This window comes from Diabrotica undecimpunctata, chromosome 4 (genome assembly GCF_040954645.1).
Source record: "Diabrotica undecimpunctata isolate CICGRU chromosome 4, icDiaUnde3, whole genome shotgun sequence".
Taxonomy (NCBI): Eukaryota; Metazoa; Arthropoda; class Insecta; order Coleoptera; family Chrysomelidae; genus Diabrotica; species Diabrotica undecimpunctata.
Window position 1 is genome coordinate 77,813,868 of NC_092806.1, and position 24,602 is coordinate 77,838,469.

The following is a 24,602-nucleotide window of genomic DNA, read 5'->3' on the forward strand; positions in this document are numbered from 1 at the left end:
TACATTGTTCCATTTCTGGTGTTACATTTTCCTGATTCATGCCATTGTATATCGCTAAGGCCCAGTATGTTAATTTTCATTAAATTAACTGTCGTCTAAATCTGATTGTCCTCCCCTGCCGGATCTTGGATTCTGAGCTCCATAATCATTAAGTAAACTATCCATTAGTGGATCCATGATGATTTTTACTAAGGATATCCTTACGGATCTTTAATGTGGTAGTCATCCCCTCGCTTTCCACATCCCAATGCGTTGACTAATTTAGTTCTTCCGCCTTCGGAGTTAATTTCTACGCTCCAGGGCAATGAAGTGCCCTACCACGTGTTGGTTCTTCCACCCGTAGCTGTTGACCAACAGGTGGGGAATTACTTATACCGGTAATCGTTCGGTTAATTTAACAGCTCTAGTATCCAATAATATACCGATCCATTAGTGGAATGCAATTTTTAGATTCCCCATGTCTCTATTAACATCTTTATCAACGTCTGTTTTGCCTTGAAATTCTTAGAAGGCACAGATTAAAACAAAAATCTGAATTTGGTTTCGAAAATTAGTTAACGGATTTTAATATCAGATGTCGCTATTTGCGTCCATACCAAGCCATGTTAGAGTTGCTTCCTAAGACAGAAGAGATTTATTTTCACGTTCAGAGCGACTGTGAATATTTGTTCTGAAGAGCCCTTTTAGGGCGAAATACGTATAAGCGGATACACAGACGCACTATACGTGAAATCAAATTTAACTGTCTTTTTCTTCTCACAATTTTTATTTGAAAAGATTCATATTTTTCTTTACATTTTATTATTTAAAATGTAAACCAATGATACTAAACCTAACCTAACGTAACCAAACCTAACCAAATCTAACCTAACTCTGGTAAAAAAGCAGTAATTTTCTGTTAAAAGTGGATAAGTAAGGATAAAATGTTATATAATTAAAAATCAAAATTTTTATTTTTCATAATAAAACATATTTTGTATAACTATGGCAACACTGGTTAGAATTAAACTTCTTGACAACAAGAGACAGTTGTCATTCCTGTCATTTCTTGTTGTTTCATGATAAATAATGGCGGTGGCTTTTAAAAATAAGACCTATTTTAAATGAAAATTACATAAAGAAAAACGTTTTCCATAGAATAAAAATCATTGTACACTTATACCTAAGTAAATCAGAAATCATTGATACAAAAATTTCATTTCCGCAGACATCGTTCCGTCTTACTACACTAGTACCGAAGTGGTAACATGGTGTTCATTCAAATATAAAATAATTTCCATTTAGTGTTATATGGGGATATTCGATTATCTAGACCAAGTTGAGAATATCTCCCTGATTTTGCTGGCAAATTATCTCCTGGGATATTATTTAATAAAAGAAGAAGAAGAAGAATTAAAATACTACTTTTATTCTTTTATAGGTTATATTATTTTGAAATGTAAACAAGATGGAGGTAAAGAAAGAACCGTTTGATGTTTTTTCTGACGAAAAGACTAATATTCACCAAGATTCCTTCAATATGATTCTAAATAACATTAAAGAGGAAAGACCGGATTATCCATTTGAAATGGAAACAATTCCGCCTACATATTTCTTAACAAAAATAAAAAGCAAGCCGAATGTAGATTCTACAGCTCAAAATATTCCAAATGAAATTGAAAAAGTTAAAGCTGATGAGTACTTTGTTAGTACAACTGATTTAGCAAATATACAAATGGACATGGGCGAAGTTGATTCTACTAAAGTTAAAACTGAACCAGTGAATCAAGAAATTGATTCACCAAACCTGAATGAAGAATGTGATTTACCTACAATAAAAGTTGAAGTTACTAATTGTGAATATTTTGATGAAATACCTTCGAATTTTGAGACTGAGCAGAGGTCTCTATCAAAATTTGTTAAAAGCCCAGGTACCGTTTTTAAGAAGAAGAAATTTCCATGCCCAATTTGTCAGAAAAGTAAGTTTTCAAAAATTGTATGAATATGTGTTTTAATAATTTTTAATTTAATTATTAGAGAATATGTATGTTGCATATATTCAATTTCATCTATGTATTCCTCACAAACCGTGAAGATGATAACAAGGGATGAGTTTGCTTTTAATCACTTGAAAACAAATCTTTCAACTAGACATAAATCAAAAACTTCTTTACAAATAGAGTAATAAGCTGGAGATCCTTCTACATATTTTATAAGTATAGGGCATAGATACCTATGTCAAATTATTAACAACTAAAATTATAGAAAACTATTTTTTTATGCATTGTCTTGAAACAAATAATCTAACTTGGGCCTTTATTAATTTCATTTTTAAAATTAAATAAGTCTAGTAACCACTTTAATTTCAGTTTTAACATTAAATATATGTGTAGTAACCACTTTTGACTGATTTTTTTAACACTATTTTTTTTGCAGGTTTTTTGGTACCATCCAGAAGAAAGCGTCATTTAATGTCTCATTTTGGAAAGAATCGTTATGTTATTTGTCATTTTTGTGGTAAAATATTTAAAACACTGGTTCAATATATAATGCATCACAGAAATTATAAAGTTAAGGGACGACCCAATTTAACCACATTAAATGAATCAATTTTTCCTTGTAAAATTTGTCCTTTACAATTTGATTCCAAAAGAAATTTGGCAGATCATTTTAAAATACACTACAGTAAGCCTTATGAATGCAAGCTATGCTTTAAGCAGTATAGTGTTAAATCTACATTGAAAAGGCATCTAGCAGCACTGCATAGTCTATTAAAACCATTTAAGTGTGAAATTTGTTTTAGAGAATTTGCTTTATCTTGTCAATATAAATCTCACATGGTGTATCATATGTTTGGTAAACAATTCACATGTGATATCTGCTCCAAAGGATTTTATCAAAAGAGTAGTCTATTGAGACATAGAATAGTACATGAAGGAATCAAGTTTAAATGTCACCTTTGTTCAAAGGAGTATACTAGAAAAGTAACACTAGAATCCCATATGAGGTTGCACTCTGGAGAACATGAATTTAAGTGTCATATTTGTATAATAGAAAAAAAATTTACATCTAAAGGTGCCTTAAGACTGCACCTGATGAATCATGCAGGGGAGAAGCCTCACAAATGCGATATTTGTGGACAGAGATTTTTAGAAAGGCAGAAATTACTGAAACATCTAAAAACACATGAGAAAGCTCAAAACAACTGTGAATTTTGCAGTGCATCATTCCTATACAAAATCAGACTACAAAGGCATCTGTTAACTGAGCATGGTGAAAATCCATTCAAATGTATAAAATGTGAAGAGAAATTTGTTACACAAAGAGAACTGAATTTACACATGTCTGTACATGTTGAATTGAAAATCTATGAGTGTGAACTCTGTGCAAAAAGGTTTACCAAAAGGGCGGCTTATGTTAGACATCTAGGAGGCCATGGACAAAGTCCGTTTGGATGTGGTATCTGTACTGAAACATTTTCATCTGAAAGGGGACTGCGTGAGCATTATATAGTTCATCCAGGAGAGAAGCCGTTTCATTGTGATGTGTGTTTAAAAGGTTTTCATCACAAAAGATCTTTACATAAGCATATTTGCGAGGGAAAACCTGTAGGTACTTAGAAGTTGATTTGATATTAAAATCGATTTGGGTTCTCAAACCTCTGTTTGAGATGGTATATTTATGTTAAGATGTTCTGTATTACTCCTTTGCAAATGAACTTCTGATTATAGAGTAGGCTATATATCATTGGCATCTATAAGATACCAATCACCACAGAATTTTATACACCTGATAACATATTGTGGTGTGTGGAGATCTACTGTGGTTTTTGGTTGTTTTTATTTATTTGCTAAATATGTTTATTTATTTATAGTTGCTTTATTAACTATTGTACAAACTATACTTGGTAAGACTAAAGAGTATACCTTAAATATTACAATTATATAAAAATCTTGGTAAATATATTTCTTCAAACATGTATTGAACTACATTAAATAAACAATTTTTGTTGTAATTTTCTCAATAAATTTTTAACATCACTTTTTGTCCTAGGAATATAAAGATAAAATAAATTAAAGAATAACCTATAATTGAATAGAAAAATTACAGAGGGACAAATATAATATCATCAATGGTTAAACTATACAGAACTATGCTGAAATAATTAGAGCAAAGAAAAGTGGTAAAATCAGTGAAGACCAGGCAGGTATATCATGATATATGTAGATCACATGTACACATTATTACAATTGTTAGAGAAGAAACAGTGAAAAAAAAAAGGATATAAAGATGCTATTTGGTGACCTAAATGACTTAATACCGAATCCTCTGAAACTTTTTAAGTACAAAAAATCTGAACAAAGAAAAGAAGTGTTAATTTAGACACTAACATATGATGTAATTCAAAGCAACACTTCCTCTTTTATTTCCCCACCGGGTATACTGTTACTGGTGATATTTCTAAGGTAGATGTCACACTACAATCTCATACATATAAATATATATATATATATATATATATATATATATATATATATATATATATATATATATATATATATATATATATAATCAAAAACCTAAAACCTTTCTACTGGTGTAAGGTTTAATTTACTTCTTAACAGATTTTTTCCATTTTTTGCGGTTTCATGTCGACCTTTTTATGTCTGTCTTGGTCTTCCCCTTTTTTGTTTTTCAATATTTTTGATTCCCATACTCTTCTCAATGGTACAGCATCCTTCATCCAGTGTAAATGACCTCACCAACTCAGCTGTCGCTCTTCTATAAACTTCAATGTGGATTGTATTTTCAGTTCGTTCCTTATATCTGTATTCCTTATTCTATCCATTTGACGCCTTTGACTTTTTTAATAACTTCACCTCTATAGCCTGTATCTTGCCCTTTTGCCATTCAGTTAGTACCCATGATTCGCTGCCAAAAGTCAGGACAGGTCTATAAATTGATTTGAAAACTTTTATTTTTGTATTCGTATTATTTTGTATTTTGTATGTATATTTTTATATAGTTGTAGCGTTTTCTCTACTCTGCTATTGATTTCTGCTTCTAGAGATCCTATTTCTTATAGTATTAGTCCCAAGTATGTAAAAGTTTTAACTTGTTCTATTTTTGTTTCTTCAATTTCTATATTAAGTTCTTTTCTTGTTTCTCCTATCTGCATAACTTTTGTTTTGTTAATAATTATCTTCATTTCGTTTTCAGTGAGTACTTCGTTCCATATTTCCAAATGATTCTGAAGTTCTTTTTCAGTTTTTGCAATTAGCACCAAATCGTCAGTAAATACTCCTTCCGAGATTTCTACTCTTTGCCGATTTCTAAACCCTACATTTAGTTTTTTACTTCTTGTTGCGCATGTCTTAATAATTTCATCCATAAATATTCTATAAAGAAAACCATGAAATCTTTATACTAGGAGATTTAAACGGCAGAGTAGGGATAGAAGAAAATAACAGAGTCGTAGGAAGATATGGGGAACAAATAACCAATGACAACGCAATGCATCTTAGAGATTTTTGTCAAACAATGTCTCTCAAAATTATGAATGGCTTTTTTCAACATAGAGACATCCACAAATTTACAGTTCGTCAAAGTTAGCTCTGTCTTTCAGTTTAAACTCTAGCGATGCGAAAAATAAACAGATAACGCATTCGGAGTAAAGAAGATAGCAAATGCGTTCGGATTTTAAAATTATTTTATTATGGAACTACGACTGGGGGAGAGTCAATTGAACTCAACAGGTCGCTGCTTTAAAAATAAACCGAAATAACTCAAAAAATGGGGATGTGGACATTTAATCATAAAACGAATTAAATGAACGAAACGCGTAGGTACAGTTCAACACGCTCTTCAATCGGAGCCGTAGGAGCGAGATAGAAGACCGTCCGTCTTTTTTTTACTAACGCGTCGCTTTGTTCAAAAATCACGAGATGCGATGATTAAGTATTACGCCGACAGTGTTAAAAGGTAGACTGTGGTTTCGCGGTGTTCTCGTGAACGATTCCGTAATAGTTCTTTTTATGATCTAAAGGTAAGGACATGATTATTATTTATTTTTTATAATAAACCGTAGTTTTAGAACTTAACACTCTTTGTTTTTCAAAAGTTGCACTCATTAATCAAACAAATTTAGACTTAATTCGTTTTACGATTAAAACGTAAAAAGATTTAAACCAATAATTAGACTTATTGCATTTTATTTTTTAAAAAAGAGAATTTATTTTGTATTATTAGTGTTTAGTTTATTTTTAAACAAAATGAAATAAAATTATATGAATTTGAATTAATGCACTTTCTTTTTAGTTTAATGGGAATGATTATGGGCATTATTCAATTTGTTTCTATTTTAGATGAAACAGGCGTGGAGAAGCCGTAAAATTTTGGGATTACTTCAACCTTCCGAGGTTTTTGAAAGGCAAGAAAACCCTGATTTGACGGCTGAAGAACCTGTTCAACCTTCCGAGGTTTTTGAAAGGCAAGAGAACCTTGATTCGACGGCTGAAGAACCTATGTACATTAGTGGAAATCAAGTAAGTAGAAAAAAGTAAAAAAGATTGATTTTACATTACACCAAAAACCCGTTAATTACAGGATTCTACAGCATGGACTGCAGTGGAAATTGAAGCGTCGGTAAATGAAACCTTACTTGACAGTCAAATAGAAGTACAAGCGAATCTCGTACCCGAATACGACAGTGATGGTTTTTCGTATGAAGACGAGATAGAGAATGCCAAAATAGTTGAAGAAATTAGAGTAACGCCGAGACGGACTTCTTCATCCTCCTCTTCTTCGAGGTCTTCTAGTTCTTCTTCATCTTCTTCCTCGTCTTCAAATTCAGATAGCTTCACGTCAAAAGAAAACTCTAACGAGCAGACTAGAGAGAGAAGCAAGTCACAGGGCTATTTGGCTTCGGCTATTGTGCAAACAGTTGCTGAATTTGATGTAGATGTCATCACACAAGAAAGTGATTACAGATCCCATGTTCGTACTTACTATGTCATATTCTAGAATAATTTACTGTATAATTTTCTATTTAACTAAATTCACTCAATAATTAAATCATATTTCATTAACTAATTGTGTAGACGTTAAAAAAATTTGTTTAACTTATTAATTTATAAATTTAACAAAAAAATGTTTCTCTTTCAGACCGCCACTGCATCACGAAATTCTTGTAAAAGATCTTGTGCGACGAATTCTCCCATAACCATTTCTCATATGTACACCGATGAGAGTGACTTTGACGATGACGAAGGTGATCCTACTTTTAATGTTGAGGACAAATTTGGTACTAATACGATCGTGCTCGGATTCTTCTAGCTCTGATAATGGCATTGCAACACAACTTAAAAGAGGTCGTAAGAGGGTAAAACATCCTTTTAAATGGAGGCAAAATATAGTTAAAAAGTTGAGCAATGAAGGAAGAAGTTATGTGTCCATGTCAAAAAATCGCACAAAGAAGCCAGCCAGTTGTCTAAAGACTCCTTGTACTGACAATTGTAAATTAAAATGCATAAATAAAATAGAAACTCAAGGTAGATACGAATTATTCGATAAAATCTGGAAGTTAGGTGATTTAAATAAGCAAAGAATCTACATAAACAATTGCATGGTTGACATAGAACCAAAATATAAGTACAAAACGCTGAGAAACCTCGTCGCCCCAATAAGGCTTTTTATTTTAATTTTCAATACGACAAAATAAGAGTCTATAAGGCCTTTTTCAGAAGTACGTTGGATATCACTGATAGAATGATTTACACCATAATTACCAACACTGATGAGATGGGTCCAGTTGCTGACAAACGCGGAAAACACGGCAATAATCATAGATTGGATCCTGAATTGTTAGATGATATCAGAAAACATATTGATACAATTCCAAGAATGGAGGGCCACTACGTTAGGGCTAACATAACTTACTATAACATTTTTACAAATGAGTTCAACTTAAGTTTCCACAAACCAAAAAAAGATCAGTGCGACCAATGTACTGCATACGAACACATTGATCGCAATGGTTCTAATTTCGCAGTAGAAGATGAAAAATATCAGAGCCATATTAAAGAAAAAGAACTAAGTAGGAAGGAGAAATTTAATAACAATTAATATAAACAACGAAAACAAGGTAGTTATTTATGATTTAGAAGCAGTCTTGCAATGTCCTAGAGGTGAAACTTCAGGATTTTATTATAAAAGTAAATTCAATAGTTACAACCTAGCATTAACTGAAATGAATAGTAAAGACGACAAGCATGCATACGATAACGTTCATTGCTACTTTTGGACAGAATGTGACGCCAAACGTGGTGCAATCGAGATTGGTTCGCGTGTTTGGAAATATTTGATAAATATAAGCTCTGACAATGAAGAAGCGAAAAACGTCATCTTCTATTCGGATAATTGTTGTGGATAAAACAAAAATAAGTTTGTCTCAACCTTATATATGTACGCCGTGTCTAATTTAAATATTAAGAGTATAACGCAACAAATGTTTGATCAGGAGTCACACCCAAAACGAGGCAGATAGTCTGCATAGTCTAATAGAGAAAGAGGTCAAGAAAAATTTGAAATCTGGCCCTATCTACACGCCGGATCAGTATATTGCCTTAATCAAAAACGCAAATAAGACACGACCAGCAATAGCCGTTCACGAGCTGTCTTTCGATTTTTTCGTAAATTTGAAAGAATTACAAGAGGAGTGGGGCTTTAATTTCAGTACCAACACTAATGGGCAAAACTTTAACTGGAATGATATTAAACAATTAAAGGTGTTTAAAGACGACCTATTTACGTTTAAATATAAAACGTCATATGAAGACGAAGAGTTTAAGGAAGTAAACGTGCGAAATAAAAGAAGAAAAATGACACCTCTCAGTGAAATTCTGCTTAAAAAAGCTTATACTTCAAAACAAGAATTAAGCGCCAATAAAAAGAAAGATCTGAAGGAGTTAGTTACTAAATGATTAATCCCGTCATAATACGCTAATTCTTAGAATTCAATTTTATAATAGGAAAAATATAAATTACCCTGTTAATTTATTATTGTATTCCTATGTACGTGATCTCATTATTATTACGGCATAATTAAGAGTACAAGACTGCTAATAATAAGAAAGCACAAAGACAACTTTATTGTATTTAATATTAAGCAAAGTTCGTTTTTATTATTTTTTGTTAATTTTCTTAAAAACTTTAATTTTGTGTCACGTTTCTACAAAAACTTGATTTTTATTAAAATACTTACATAATTTTGTATTTTATTTTATTACTAGCACCCACCCGGCTTTGCACGGATTTATATTATAAACCCTATTCATTCTACAAATTCCCAATCGTCAATAGAACCACGTGTAAGCCAAACAGGGTCGTACTGATGACTGATGACTTTTGAAACTGTTAGTGTAAGAATGTAGTGTAAGATTAAATTTCTTGAAATTTAATCATTATATCACAATTAAACCAAACTCTAAAAAATAACACGACCAGTAAATAACTTAACAATAACTATAACATAAATATAACACAATATATTAACTTAAAAATCAACACGATACAATTTGAATTTAAAATGATGGCAAGTTGGGATCTGTAACATGAGAATCTGTCTCGCTTACGGTAATAAATTATATTTTATAGCCTCTTGACGAATGAGACGGCGAATATCAACACGTGCTCATGTTTACTGATGGGAATTTGGTAAACGAATAAACTTAAAAACAAACCTTCCCTTATATTACTCTGTCTATTATTGATGAAAACTGCATTAAAATCCGACTTATTTTATACTATGTAAGGATTATCCTTCTCAATAACTTTTTAGTAATTTCTTTATAAATTGCATGTTATTAGTCTAGGCGGGATCTGTTTTGGATTGAACATTTTCCATAGGAAGCTATTTTTTTGCTGGAATCCCTTCAGGATGTGCCCAATATCGATAATCACGATATGCGCCAGTCGCAAACCCTGTGCTAAATTTTTTATTTAACAAAATCTGAAAAAAATTGAAAATTTCTCATTTTTTTGCTCCTATTTTCGTTTATAATTCGGAAAATATTGATCCTAGAGAAAAAATTATAACAAGTTAAAAGTTTCGTTATTCAATTTTACACAATATTTCGTTAGCTAGAAATTGAAAGTATAATGTTTATTGTTGAAAAAATAGCAATAATTGAAAAAAAAAGTACAAAAAAATGAAGTTAATCCTTTAAATGTTTTCGACTTTCTAAACTTGACTTACCAGCTCCATATTCCGCCTAGAAAAACCTTTTAATATGTTTAAAACGTGTGCTAAATTTTGTTACGATCGGTCGGATAGGTTTTGCATAATAATTTTGCAACCCAGCCTACTGAAAAAAAAATTGCAAATTTTTAAATTTATAGTAGGCCCTAAATAAGGCCCTCAGATAGTTGCAAATTTTTTTACACGTAAAGGAAGGCTCAAACTTTCAAACGCTTTGTGTAAAATTCAAATCGGTTCACTAGGAGAGCCTAGAAAATTTTTTAAGGTTTTAACCATTTTTTATATATATTAAGCTTATAAACAAATTGAATAACTTTACGAACTTTAAACATATCAATTTCAAAATTTATACACTTAAAAAACATTAAAAGAAGCTTCTTAAAAAAAAAAGATACATTCGGCTTACTGGTTGCCGAGATATTGAAGGTCAAAGTTGGCATACATTTGCCGTGTAACCATAAGTGATAGAGGGCTCGTTTTTAAACAAATACCCTCGTCTTGTCAAGTACTTTTTATATGAAAAGTTTTACGTAATGCGCTTTATCGCAACATCCATAAAAAAGACAAATAAAAAACCGTTTTCGCGTAAAATGTCGCTCGGAATGCATGAGAGGTGGTGGTGGGGGACATTCACTCGAAATCTGAATCGGCGAGTTCTAAATCATAGCGCGCGCTAAAAATTGCATTATCTCGGCTTCTTGTTAACCAATTTTGCTCTTTTTTTTTAATCGATTTCTCGGACGACAAGGAATTCAAATATCATATTTTCAAATACCATTTTTAATTGCAAATTGGGAAATTTGCAATAAACAATTGGGTTATTCAATTTTTTTCTTCATGCATTTTTTTTATCTTGCAATTTATACATTAAAGTAAATTGTTACTTTTAGTAAACAAATATGTATTTATAAATTGTTAATAAATAATTTAAATTGTTAAAATAAAGGCGAACGAAAAAAATTTTTTTTTCATAAATAAAGTTTATTTTGACTCAATCTTCAATAATTTTTTTTAAAGTCTTTTTCTCTTTTTGGAAGGACAAGAATCTTCAGGCCTTTATATGTAAAAAAATTTGCAACTATCTGAGAGCCTTACTTAGAGGGCCTACTATAAATTAGAAAATTTGCGATTTTTTTCCAGTAGGCTGGATTGCAAAATTATTATGCAAAACCTATTCGACCGATCTTAACAAAATTTAGCACACGTTTTAAACATATTAAAAAGTTTTTCTAGGTGGAATATGGAGCTTGTAAGTCAAGTTTAGAAAGTCGAAAACATTTAAAGGATTAACTTCATTTTTTGTACTTTTTTTTTCAATTATTGCTATTTTTTCAACAATATACATTATATTTTCAATTTCTAGCTAACGAAATATTATGTAAAATTGAATAACGAAACTTTTAACTTATTATAATTTTTTCTTTAGGATCAATATTTTCCGAATTATAAACAAAAATAGGAGCAAAAAAATGAGAAATTTTCAATTGTTTTCAGATTTTGTTAAATAAAAAATTTAGCACAGGGTTTGCGACTAGCGCATATCGTGATTATCGATATTTAGCATATCCTGAAGGGATTCCAGCAAAAAAATAGCTTCCTATGGAAAATATCCATTATGGTCTGAATTTCTACAGATATATTTCTACCTAGTCTATATAACGTTAAATAGACACTTACTTTTTAATAATCTTAAACAGTAATAACACTGAAAGTCTAATATATTTCATTTTACTTTAAATTATAAAAAGAATGTAATCTTAAAGTTAAAAGAATATAAAAATATTTTTAAAAGCTAAATTGCATTAACAGGTTTTCGTGTAATCCGAAATTTAGATATTATCTTTATTTTTTATTATAAAACGAACTAAGTCCCCAATCTTTTTTTTTAAACTAACGTAGCTTTTGAAACATGCACGATAACAGGTATTTATATGTAGGAATTAAAAGAGAATTTCATTATGAATACGCCAAACGTTATCACATTTCCTTAAACCGTATACATTTAATAATATTCCTCTAAATATAGGTGAGGTCAAACATGCAAAACTTTAAACACAATTTCCCAAAAAATGTGATTTTAGAGTTATTTCGGTTTATTTTTAAAGGAGCGAGGTATTGAAATTTAAATAATTAGGAGTAATTATTCCACGTAATATGTGATGAAAATTATCGATTTTTATTGTTTTTAAAGATGAAATATATTGTAAAAAATTGATATTTAGAAATCAAATTGAAATGATAAAGCAAAACCTAGGATATAAGGTTTTAATCAACATAAATTGTACACATAATGTTAACAAAAACAATAGAAATTAATATGGCAGTGACAGTGACTTCTGTCAAACACTGACAGCTTAAAGTTGCCTACAATATTCGAAGTCTACAGCCAAAGCAATATCACATTATTCTCCCACACTATAATCTTCCAAATACCGTGGTAAATGACGAATTCTTTCAGCTCTTCTAGGTAGTGCTGAAGGAGGCGATAAGCTCTGTTTAGAACTCATTGGGGGTTCTTCAAGAAGTAATGAATCCGGTGGAGGGGGAGATGTAGATGTATCTGCCAGGGGCTGCATGTTTTGCGTGGTTGTATTGGATGAGGAATCATTAAGACTCGAATGTAACTCATGTGAAGTAAACATTCAGTTTAACAGAAGAGTATTCAGGATTTGCCTCTATTACCTCCACTTCCTCTACGATAGGCTGGTACTTGTTCTTCCGATCGAACCTTTTCATCAAGACATGCCCAGATTCTGCTAGCCATGACAGTATTGTATTTCCATTTGGAGATCGACGTGTGTGCACGAACATCCTTTTATGCGGCGTACAGTTAGTTGCGGTACACAACAGTGAACGAATGAAATGCAGCACGACAGGTAGGTATTGTTCCCAAGTCTCAATAGGTGCTTCATGTGATTCACAGGCCAGTTGAATAGCTTTCCAGACAGTAGAATTTAATTCTCTACTTGACCATTTCCTTGAGGATTATAAGCAGTAGTTCTACTTGTTGCGATTCCTCTGGAGTTAAGAAACTCTTTGACTTCAGCTGATAGAAATTGAGTCCCTCTATCCGAATGAATGTATGCAGGAATTCCAAACATCATGAATAAGTTATTTAAATTATTGATTACTGTTTTGGCACTAATGTCACTGCATGGGAAAGCAAATGGGAATCTGGAATACTCATCTATTACCGTAAGATTATAACGATTATTGGTATTCGAAGGCACTGGTCCTTTAAAGTCAATACTAAGGCGTTCGAAGGGAGATGTGGCTTTTATAAGCTTTGGAAAAAGCCCCTCATTTTTAAAGTACCTCGGCTTAATTTTAGCACATATCCCACAGTCACGAGTCATAGTCTTGACTTCATCGAGAGAGAAAGGCAAATTCTTTGATTTTATCCAATGAAACATACGTGTTACCCCTGGATGACAAAGTGCAGTGTGAAGTGACTTGAGTTTTGATGCACCTGCCGCCGTGGTAGTAGCAAAAGAGCAGATGCGCGATAAAGCATCCGCTGCTTGGTTGTCTTTTCCTGGTCGATACACAATGTCATATTTATAAGGTGCCAATTCAAGTCGCCATCTTTGTATTTTCTCATTTTTAATCTTGCTGGAATGCTTCGTGTTGAACATAAATGTTACAGACTTTTGATCAGTAATGATTGTGAAAGGCTTTCTTATAAGAAAATGGCGCCACTTCTTTAGAGATTCAACAATAGCGTATGCTTCTTTCTCCACAACAGAATGGTTCAGCTCACTAGAGTTAAGTGATCTTGAAAAGAAAGTAACGGGTCTGGAATCCTGACTCAAGGTAGCAGAAATTGAGTGTTCTGAAGCATCAGTTTCAACAACAAATGGCATATTTTCGTTGATAGCGTGAACAGATGACTTTGCAACTATGAATTTCAGATTTTCAAAACAAGATAAAGCATCTTCGTTCAATGGAAAATCGTTGACATGAGCTAATGTGTGGACCCTTTCGGAAAATTTAGGAATCCATTTTGAATAATGGGCAAACATACCTAATACCCTTTTGAGAGATGCAGTGTCATTCGGTGGAGGCATTTTTAATACGGGTTGTAGTCTGCTAGCATCGGGCTTTATGACATGGTTTGGTCCTATAGTATAACCAAGTAAGTTTATTAATGTTTGATTCAATTTGCTCTTGGTTTTGTTTAGTGTCAAGCCATATTTGTCTGTGGCCTTCAGAAAGTTCTCAAGATTTTTGTCATGTTCTACATTCGTCTTACCACAAACAGTTATGTCATCAAAGTAGGCATATATCCCTTCAAGGTTTTCCGTGCGTATGAGCCAGTCGATTGATCTTTGGAAACCGGCTACACCATTGGTAACACCAAACGGAATGCGACAAAATTGGTACAGTTTCCCAGCGGCTTCAAAAGCTGTATACATCTTTTCATGTGGAAGTATTGGAACCTGATGGCATGCACTTTGGAAATCTATTGCGCTAAAGACAGTGAATTGTGATATATTGGACACCATTTCCTCGATATTTGGCAGTGGATGTGGATGAATTGTTTGAGAATAATCAATGACAAGCCGCTTCTTGTGAGTTTCATTTTTGGTGATAAGCACTTGCGCTCTCCAAGAGGACTGACTTTCTTCAATAATGCCATCATTTAAAAGCTTCTTTACCTCATTTTTAATAAAAATCTGATCTTCAGCACTATGTCTGCGCGATTTTACTGCGATAGGTTTACAATTTGAAGTCAGGTTACAAAATAAAGGAACTGCAGGTACTGAGGCTTCAACTACACTACATACCTTGAATACTTTTTTAGGTCCTCCAAATTCAAACTCTAGACTTGAGTGGTTAGATAGAACATCATGACCAATTATAATATCAGCACAGAGATTTTTAACTATTAGTAAATTAATGTTGTCGTAGGAGTGGTCACCAATTTTAATATTTTGAGTAGTCACACCTTTAACTTCAGAGGTGTGTGATAATGAGGCCATAGAAACAGTCTGAGTACAAGGCTTCCTAGAGAGTTTGCACAAGTTAGCAAAGTCTTCATTAATAAAACTGACAGAGCTACCAGTATCTATATAAGGGCATCAGCACGAAGGCCTTTTATAGATGCAGGCACTATAGCTTTTTTCAATGAAGCAGGAGTAGCAGCAATAATGCAGGCTGTGCAGTTATCATAGCCTTCAAATAGGTTGGCAGATGCACTAGTGCTCTTGGAGCGGCAAACCTTTGCAAAGTGTCCTTTTTTATTACAGGATTTGCAGATGGATTCCCGAGCAGGAATATTCTTCCTTGAATGTATTGGCCCACCACAGAAAAAACATTTGTGTCCTGATCTAGAAGAGTTAGTAGAGTTGGTAGCAGCTGTCACAGTGACATATTCAGAATTTGTTGGAGAGCTCTGTGACTCAGATTGATAGTTACCAGGTAGCGCAATAAGTGTGGAATGTTGATTTGAATAAACCTGAGAGTTGAGTTCTGCCATTTCCATTGAAATAGCTATATTGTAAGTTTCTTCTAAAGTTAGTATTAAACTCTCTAACAATCTCGATCGTATCTTTGTGGATGTCATTTCAGCGATAAAAGCTCCACGGATTGTATCATTTTTATTAGTATCAGCATCTACAGCAGTAAAATTGCAGTCTTTTGCTGTTTTAAAGATTGATTTGCATAAGATCGCATTTTAAAGATTCATTGTAAGTGTTACAATCGCTTATATATGTATATACTCGTGGCGAAATATGATTTATTAACAGTTGTAGCTTAGTATCATTAATATCTAGGGGTCGTACAGCAGCACCATCAGTAGAAACAGCAGGAGTGACAATATGGGCAGCTAAAAAGTTCATAAAAGTTCTTTTCCAATGGTCTCATTCGTTTGCTGTTGATTTCACAGATGGATCCCCGTCGAACCTCTCGGGTCTTAGATACTTCTCCATTTATGTTAATTAAATTGAAATAATAAAGCAAAACTTAGGATATAAGGTTTTAATCAACATAAATTGTACACATAATGTTAACAAAAACAGAAATTAATATGGCAGTGACAGTGACTTCTGTCAAACACTGACAGCTTAAAGTTGCCTACAATATTCGAAGTCTACAGCCAAAGCAATATCACATCACAAATTATTAATAAAATCATTTCAAATTTTGTTTGCTTCTACAGTAGAATAGATTTAGATTTATTTTATTTCATCACGTTACACATATAAAATACACGTTTGTAGCAAGTCAAAATATAATTTTAGTAGTTGTATGAAACATTAATACACACACACATATATATATATATATATATATATATATATATATATATATATATACATACATATATATATATATATATATATATATATATATATATATATATATATATATATATATATATATATATATATATATATATATATATATATATATATTGTGACGATTGGGGTTTATAGAAAATAATTTATAAGTTATATACTACATAATATTAGATATAAAAAAGTATTTGATTATTTTAAATAAGTTATATACTAGAGAATTTTATAAAAATATATTTATGTGAGGGCATTTTAAGAAATTAGCATATAATAATTGTAAAAAGTTGTATTTTAGTAATTATAATGTGGTAGATAGATTTAAGTGAGCCATGTGCATAGGCAACCAAAAATACTCTCGAGTGATTGACAGATAGAAATTAATCATAATTGGGAATATAAAGTGGGGTTATAATAATATATTGTTTGAATTGTGTATTTTATTAAATTAGAGTGTTAGTTACTAATTTGAATGTTTATTCTGATCTGAAAAGCCTAAATGTCAACAAAATTATCAATGGAACATTAACGAATTCTCCAGAGTGCAGAATTTGACCATTGTTTACGGTCGAACATTCTCGAAATAATGATTATGGCGGTGGATCGAACAGATATTTTTTTCGAGAACATCTATATAGAAGTTAATAGAACGAATGGAACATGATCTCTTACCAGATGGTTCTGGAATATCAAAAAGGATATAAATACCCGTGATTTGGATTCAAGATGGCAGTTTTTAGTCAGAAGGAGTTTTTAGTCAGAAGTCAAGCAGTTTATTATGAAAGTTAGTAGAAGATAGACACAATTAATGAGTGAAGTCAATTGTTCACAGTTTTAGTAAGTCAGTCAAGCAGTTTAATAAGAAATATGAAAGTTAGTTGGAAATAGTCCAATTGTTTAATATAGTGAATTAAATGAAGATTAAAAATTATGCATATATTTAATGCACATTTATAATTATACACAAATAATTATTGAAGATTATAAAAGTATATTAGAAGAATATTGGATGGACATTGGAAGGAATTAAAATTATATTATGATTGGAGATTAATATAAATCAACTTATAATAATTGGATATTGGTATATTGAAAAGAAGAATAAATATAAATGGTGTTTGCTGGTGGTGTATAAATGCTGGTGAAGAAAACTATATCTTAAATTGGTAGAAGCTGATAATTGGAAAAAGTAATTTCACAAAAAACAAGGATAACTGAAGTACGAAGACATTCAGTGGTGATTAGAATCTATATAGTAGAAAACAGTTCATTTAGGCATTCAGTGAAAGAAAGGTACAAAATTTTGTTAATATAATTTAGTTAGTGTCATAACAATTTCAATTTTGAAGATAGTTTGTTTAAATTGTACATTGTCTATAGAATTTAATTAGTTTTATAAGAATATCAATTTAAAGATAGTTTATTTTAAATTTACATTAGCTAGGTTAGATATATATGTGTGTTCCATAATAGTTATAATAAAGATAATTTAAAAAAAGTACTTACAAACTAATTCTTTGAGAACCGCGATAAAAACCCTATATTATTAAAAATACTCATTGCTCATCATTCAAACAAACAACACATCATAACAATATATATATATATATATATATATATATATATATATATATATATATAAACATAATTTAACATGTTTGAAAACTAAAAGCATAAAAAGTTCACATACAGATATTGCACAAAATTGAAAAGAAATACATAGCTAAGTAATTCTAAGTATGTCCCTAGCTGTTAGAAAAGTGGCTGTCGTTAAAGATTTATAAATAAATGGTCATTTAATAAATTTCTGTCTAAATTGACAAAGTAGCTTTGAAGTGAACAAGAAATAATCTCTATCTAAACCTAATAAAATAAATTGCTTAATCATTCTTTTTTTCCTCTATAACGTCCGTATTCTAACAGTATACTTACAAAATAACGTTACAATAGTTCAATACCTCAAATATCTGAATCGGAACTCGAATCTGTATCTTCTAGATCATCTTTGCTATCACTATCAGCGTCAGCATCGTCATCATCATCATCCAAGTTAATTATCACTTTCTCCGTAACTAACAAACTAACTCAATGGGGTTTAACTCGGGATGGTAAGGTGGTAGTCTTAATACGGGATGTCCATTTTACTCTAGAAGTTTATCTATTTCATATGATTTATGATGAGGTTGATAAAATTTTGCTAAAGTGTATAGCTCGGCTCTTAACATATCATCTGTAAATGGTATATTTCTCTTTCTTAGCCACTCTTTTATTTCATCTTTTTTTGATGCAGTCGTTATATTTTTTCACTTTGAACATTGTGGTATGGGGCATTATCAATCACTAATACACTTTGTGCTGGTAAGTTCGAAATCAACATTTCCACTAGCCACTTTTTATAATTTTGAAAGTTCATCTGACTATGAATTAAATTTTAAGTAGGAATTTTTTATGAACCCTATTTCTCCTCCTGCATGAACTATTATTAACCTCTGTCCTTAAGAGATAAGCTTACGCAAAACCATCGTGAGAATCATCATTCCAACTTTTATTGAATGTGTGACAAGAGTGGATGTATCCATGTAGGTACTATAGGACGATTTTCGTTTCTGTACCTCTTAATACTTCACAAAAAAGCTATCCTTTTTTGTTGGATGTCAGGTTTTTCCATAAGCAATTTTTTTTTGTCTGAGTTTTTCCCCAACGGAAACCAATTTTATCTAATACTTTTCGTAAACTTTCATACGATCCTGTGTAATTAATTTCATTGACAAATTTCCTGTGTATGCCTCTCAACGTAGGAACTTTTTTTCGTGGACGTGAAAATTTATTAAAAATCTCCGAAGAATTTCCTTATCCATATTATCTAACTTAGTTTTGGTCGCACTTTTTGTCTTTTAATATTAGGTGTATGGAACGAATCACTTTTACCATCTTCAACTAATCTCATTTCCTTTGAAATTTGCTTTGCAGAACCAACACTAACACCAGTTGCGCGCGAGACACGTTCTTGAATTTTCGTTAGTTCTATTATCGGATGTTTAGCCTCCGCTTTTCGTTTCATAAAATATGTCACATTTGCAATATTTTCACGAAATTGAACACTCAAAACTTTACGATGAACTGTTAATTTAAATTCCATTGTAACGGAACCGGATTAATAAGTCCTACACCAGTGTAATTGATATGCGTCTGATCTGTTTGCTTCTGCTAACAAAATGGATGGAACTGAGTATATTCGGGCTACTGACGGATCCTCTCCTCCAAATATATAGTCTTGTCAAAACTCAGAGACATTGCAATTCTTGACGAGCTGTACATGAATACAACTTACTAGGCATCTGCGCTCGATAATCGACTATGTAGTCCAAAGTCAAAATTCCCAGCTGAAATGCCGTGGATCAGAATGTGGATCCGACCATTGTTTACTTATGGCCAATGTGATAGTTAATTATCGCAAAAACAATTACACTCAGGTACAGAATATAGAAAAGGGACAAGAAGTAACATCCCCTAAATATAACCTCATCTTTGGCTCGACAATCCTCTGTGGATCTTGGCCTGCTCTAAGATTCGTCGCCATTCTGTTCGGTTTCTGGCAACATGTTGCCATCTTCTGATTTTTAATATCCGTAAGTCGGTTTCAACTCCATCTAACCACCTAATTCGCGGTCGGCCTTTGCTTCTTCTTCCTACAGGTGTTCCTGTGGTTAGCTTTTTAGCAATCGTATTTTCTGGCATTCGTATTATGTGTCCAGCCCATCTAAGTAGCTGTGTTTTAATGAACGTTATGACATCTGGCTCATCAAAGAGCTGATACAATTCAAAATTATATCTTCTGCGCCACTGCCCTTGGTCGTTTATAGCTCCAAATATTTTGCGGAGTATTTTACGCTCAAATATTCCCAAAAGTCTTTCATCTTTCTGCGTTAGAGTCCATGTTTCTGCTCCATATGTGAGGACCGGCCTCAGCAATGTTTTGTATATAATAATTTTAGTTCTTCTTTGAATGTTTCTTGAGTGGAAATGCTTTTGGAGTCCATAGTATGCCCTATTTGTAAGATTTATTCGTCTTTTGATTTCTTCGCTTGTTTTATTGGTAGCAGTCAATAGCGACCCAAGGTATGTGAAGTTGTCAACACGTCCAAAGGTATGACTTCCAAAGACTGTTTCTCGTTCATCATTTGCTATCGGATCCTTTGTAACCAACATGTACTTAGTTTTGTCTTCTTTGATGACTAGACCGACCTGTTTCGCCGCTGTTTCCAATTCTAGGAGATATTGCTCAACATCTCGCTTGCTACGCCCTATTATGTCAATGTCATCAGCATATGCTAAGACTTGTATCGATCTATTGTAAATAGTACCGCCGTCCCTAATTCGTGTATCTCGGACTGCCTTTTCTAAGGCAATATTAAATACGAGGCAAGCCAGAGCATCCCCTTGTCTGAGTCCATCCTTTATCTCAAAGGATCTAGAATTCTCTCCCTGTATTCTAACAGTGACTTCTAAGTTAGACATTGTCATTCTCGTTAGTCGAATAAGTTTCTCTGGTATACCAAACTCATGCATTGATTGGTATAGCACTGTTCTCTTGACACTGTCGTATGCGGCCTTGAAGTCGACGAATAGGTGATGGGTTTCAATATTGAATTCTAATGTTTTCTCGAGAATCTGTCTTATTGAATGAATCTGGTCAATTGTTGATTTTTCTGGAGTGAATCCAGCTTGATATTTACCAACTATGCCCACTGTGTAAACTTGCAGCCTTTCGTAGAGAATATTTGCTAGTATTTTGTAAGCAGTTGTTAACAGGGTTATACCTCTATAGTTGTCACACTGGAGCTGGTCACCTTTTTTATGTAACGGGCATATCACGCCTTGAGACCATTCACAAGGCATGGTCTCATTATGCCAAACAAGAAGTAAAAGCTTATGCAGTGTCTGTAGTAGGGCATCGCCACCATTCTTGTAGAGCTCACTGCAAATTTTATTAATTCCTGATGATTTATTATTTTTAAGCTTTTTAATGGCTTGGGCAACGTTTTCGATGGTAGGTGGTCTTTCGTTTGGGTTGAAAGGATTCCAATCATTTCCATTTGCTAGGGTATTATCTGCTTCTTCGATATGATGGCCATTAAATTTTGCATCGAAAAATTCAACCCATCTGTTTGGGATTGAGGATTGAGAAGATCGAGCACTGATGGTATATTCGTTCTGCAGCAGGTAATCGAAAAACGGAAGGCAAGGAACCTATCTACCCACCTATTGTTTGTAGATTTAGAGAAGGCATACGATACGGTACCTTTGAAAAAACTGTTTCAAACATTGACGAAAGTAGGTCTCAGTAGAGAGTATGTGGATGCTATCGCAAATATATACAAAAATCAAGAAGTGTCGTTAAAGAAGGAAACTTTATATCTGAATCATTTCCAATAACAAAGGGGCTTAAACAAGGATGTTGTCTATCTCCGACCTTATTTAATATATATATATATATATATATATATATATATATATATATATATATATATATATATATATATATATATATTGTTATGATGTGTTTTTTGTTTGAATGATGAGCAATGAGTATTTTTAATAATATATAGGGTTTTTATCGCGGTTCTCAAAGAATTAGCTTGTAAGTACTTTTTTAAATTATCTTTATTATAACTATTATGAAACACACATATATATCTAACCTAGTCAATGTAAATTTAAAATAAACTATCTTTAAATTGATATTCTTATAAAACTAATTAAATTCTATAGACAATCTAAAATTTAAACAAAACTATCTTCAAAATTGAAATTGTTATGACACTAACTAAATTATATTAACAAAATTTTGTACCTTTCTTTCACTGAATGCCTAAATGAACTGTTTTCCACTATATATATTCTAATCACCACTGAAAGTCTTCGTACTTCGGTTATCCTTGTTTTTTGTGAAATTACTTTTTTCAATTATCAGCTTCTACCAATTTAAGATATAGTTTTCTTCACCAGCATTTATACACCACCAACCAAACCAGCAAACAGCATTTATATTTATTCTTCTTTTCAATATACCAATATCCAATTATTATAAGTTGATTTATACTAATCTCCAACCATAATATAATTTAATTTCTTCCAATATACCTTTTTTTATCTTCAATAATTATTTGTGTATAATTATAAATGTGCATTAAATTATATGCATAATTTTTAATCTTCATTTAACTCACTATATTAAACTATTGGACTATTTGTACTTGATTCACTGACTCTAACTAACTTTCATAATAAACTGCTTGACTTCTGACTAAAAACTTCTAAAAACTGCCATCTTGAAACCAAATCACGGGTATTTATATGTTTTTGGATTTCTAGAACCATCTCGTAAGATATCATGTTCTATTTTGTTCTATTAACTACTTGTCTGAATTTTCTGGAACAAACCATTTCGCAAACATGGCCATCTCCGGAGATCCAGAGAATTCCATTCTTTTCTATTAATAATTTTGTTTACATTTAGGCTTTTCAGATCAGAATATATAATTAAATTAGTAACTAACACTCTAATTTAATAAAATACACATTTCAAACAATATATTATATAACCCCACTTTTATTCGTAATTATGATTCTTAATTTGACACTTGGAGTATGTATAGTTGGTTGCCTAGGCACATGGCTCACTTATATATATTTACAATATTAAAATACAACTTTTTACAATTATTATATGCTAATTTATTAAAAATGCCCTCACATAAATATATTTTTATAAATTTCTCTAGTATATAACTTATTTAAAATAATCAAATACTTTTTTATATCTAATATTATGTAGTATATAACTTATAAATTATTTTCTATAAACCCTAATCGTATCAATACCCCAAAATAATATTTAAAATAAATAATTTACTTATTATTTTTTTAAATATTAATTTTCTCATACCTTATTAAATTTAATAAATCAATTTTTTTTTTATTTAAAATGTGTTAAATACATCCCTGTTCGCTGACTATATCAAAGCAGAGAACAACGGATCACAGTTCGGCTATTCTATGGTCAAACTGTCATGTCAAATGGAGAGAATAAAATATAACCTTAATTAAAAATATAATGGATATTGTGTTCTGTTTATTTATAGACAAAATCTAGGAATTATTTCCATTAAAAATAACTTTCATCAATATAAATTGGTAAGTTTTACACTTTTTATAAAGACATTTTTATAGCAATTATAGTATCAATTTTGTGTCTAACCCCAAATTATGATTTTTAGGGTACAAATTAATTTCCATATATACAAAATTCAACAAGTATGATGTCAAATTGATTCAAAATAATGAAATCTACCATCTATTTAACAAATCAAGTCTATTGAATAAAATGGATATATCAGTAAGATGTTAGTGTTAAGTTTATAACCTAGATATATCATTACTTTTTGAAAAATTGTACATTTTTCTTGATTTATTTTTAGTCCAACTTTGTCTAATCTATTTATTATAATTTTTAGGTGTTTCTCATGATCTTCAGCAGTTTTAGAAAAAATTAATATATCATCAATGTAGTGAATTACAAAATGTTCATATTGATCCAAAATATCATGAAGACATCTACATAGAACACTGCAAGATGATTGAAGTCCAAATATTGAATTGATATACTACTCCATCTATCTGAAATCCTGTATACTGTCTACTTTTTCTTTCTAGAGGTATTAACCAAAAACTATGCTGTAAATCGATTTTAGTGAAAAATGACATTCCTGTAATTCTTCCTAATATTCCATCTATACTCATTGGTGCTTCAAATTGCTTTTCAGTAATCTTGTTAATATTCCTTGCATCCAAACATAACCTGATTTCACCTGATCTTTTTCGTACTACTACTATGGGGTTAATAAAACGTGTGTCTGCCTTCTCAATGATCCCATCTTCTAACATATTATTAATTGTTTTGTTTACTTCTTCTCTGTATTTATATGGTATTGGGTATGATTTTGTTTTAAAATCTTTTTCTTCTTTAACTTTTATACTATGGATATAATTTTGTGCAATTCTAT

General features: G+C 31.5%; 3 protein-coding genes across 5 annotated transcripts in view; 2 read left to right on the forward strand and 1 right to left on the reverse strand.

The window, feature by feature from the left end:
• LOC140439710 (F-box/WD repeat-containing protein 4-like) overlaps positions 1-3,994 on the forward strand; it is a 232,617-nt gene extending 228,623 nt beyond the window's left edge. For all 3 annotated transcript variants that reach the window (XM_072529804.1, XM_072529807.1, XM_072529803.1), the window contains 2 exons: positions 1,421-1,958; positions 2,416-3,994. Coding sequence is in view for 1 of the 3 variants with exons in the window: in XM_072529803.1 (XP_072385904.1) it covers positions 1,448-1,958; positions 2,416-3,599 (1,695 nt within the window). In the remaining 2 variants the exon portion in view is untranslated. Of the gene's footprint in view, positions 1-1,420; positions 1,959-2,415 lie in introns of those variants that run through there.
• A 2,350-nt stretch (positions 3,995-6,344) lies between these two features.
• LOC140438728 (uncharacterized) lies at positions 6,345-7,830 on the forward strand. The gene is made up of 3 exons (XM_072528374.1): positions 6,345-6,524; positions 6,586-6,975; positions 7,144-7,830. The coding sequence occupies exons 1-3, from the start codon at positions 6,345-6,347 to the stop codon at positions 7,312-7,314; spliced, it is 741 nt and encodes a 246-aa protein (XP_072384475.1). The 3' UTR covers positions 7,315-7,830.
• A 7,475-nt stretch (positions 7,831-15,305) lies between these two features.
• Positions 15,306-15,803, reverse strand: LOC140438730 (uncharacterized). The gene has a single exon (XM_072528375.1). It carries the CDS (start codon positions 15,801-15,803, stop codon positions 15,306-15,308), a length of 498 nt encoding a protein of 165 aa, XP_072384476.1.
• Positions 15,804-24,602: the final 8,799 nt, after the last annotated feature.

Coding starts and splice junctions, on each gene's coding strand:
- LOC140438730 (XM_072528375.1), bottom strand. CDS start 15,803: ATGACATCCACAAAGATACGATCGAGATTGTTAGAGAGTTTAATACTA.
- LOC140438728 (XM_072528374.1), top strand. CDS start 6,345: ATGAAACAGGCGTGGAGAAGCCGTAAAATTTTGGGATTACTTCAACCT. Junction 6,525..6,585: donor TGTACATTAGTGGAAATCAA/GTAAGTAGAAAA, acceptor CGTTAATTACAG/GATTCTACAGCATGGACTGC. Junction 6,976..7,143: donor AAAGTGATTACAGATCCCAT/GTTCGTACTTAC, acceptor TTTCTCTTTCAG/ACCGCCACTGCATCACGAAA.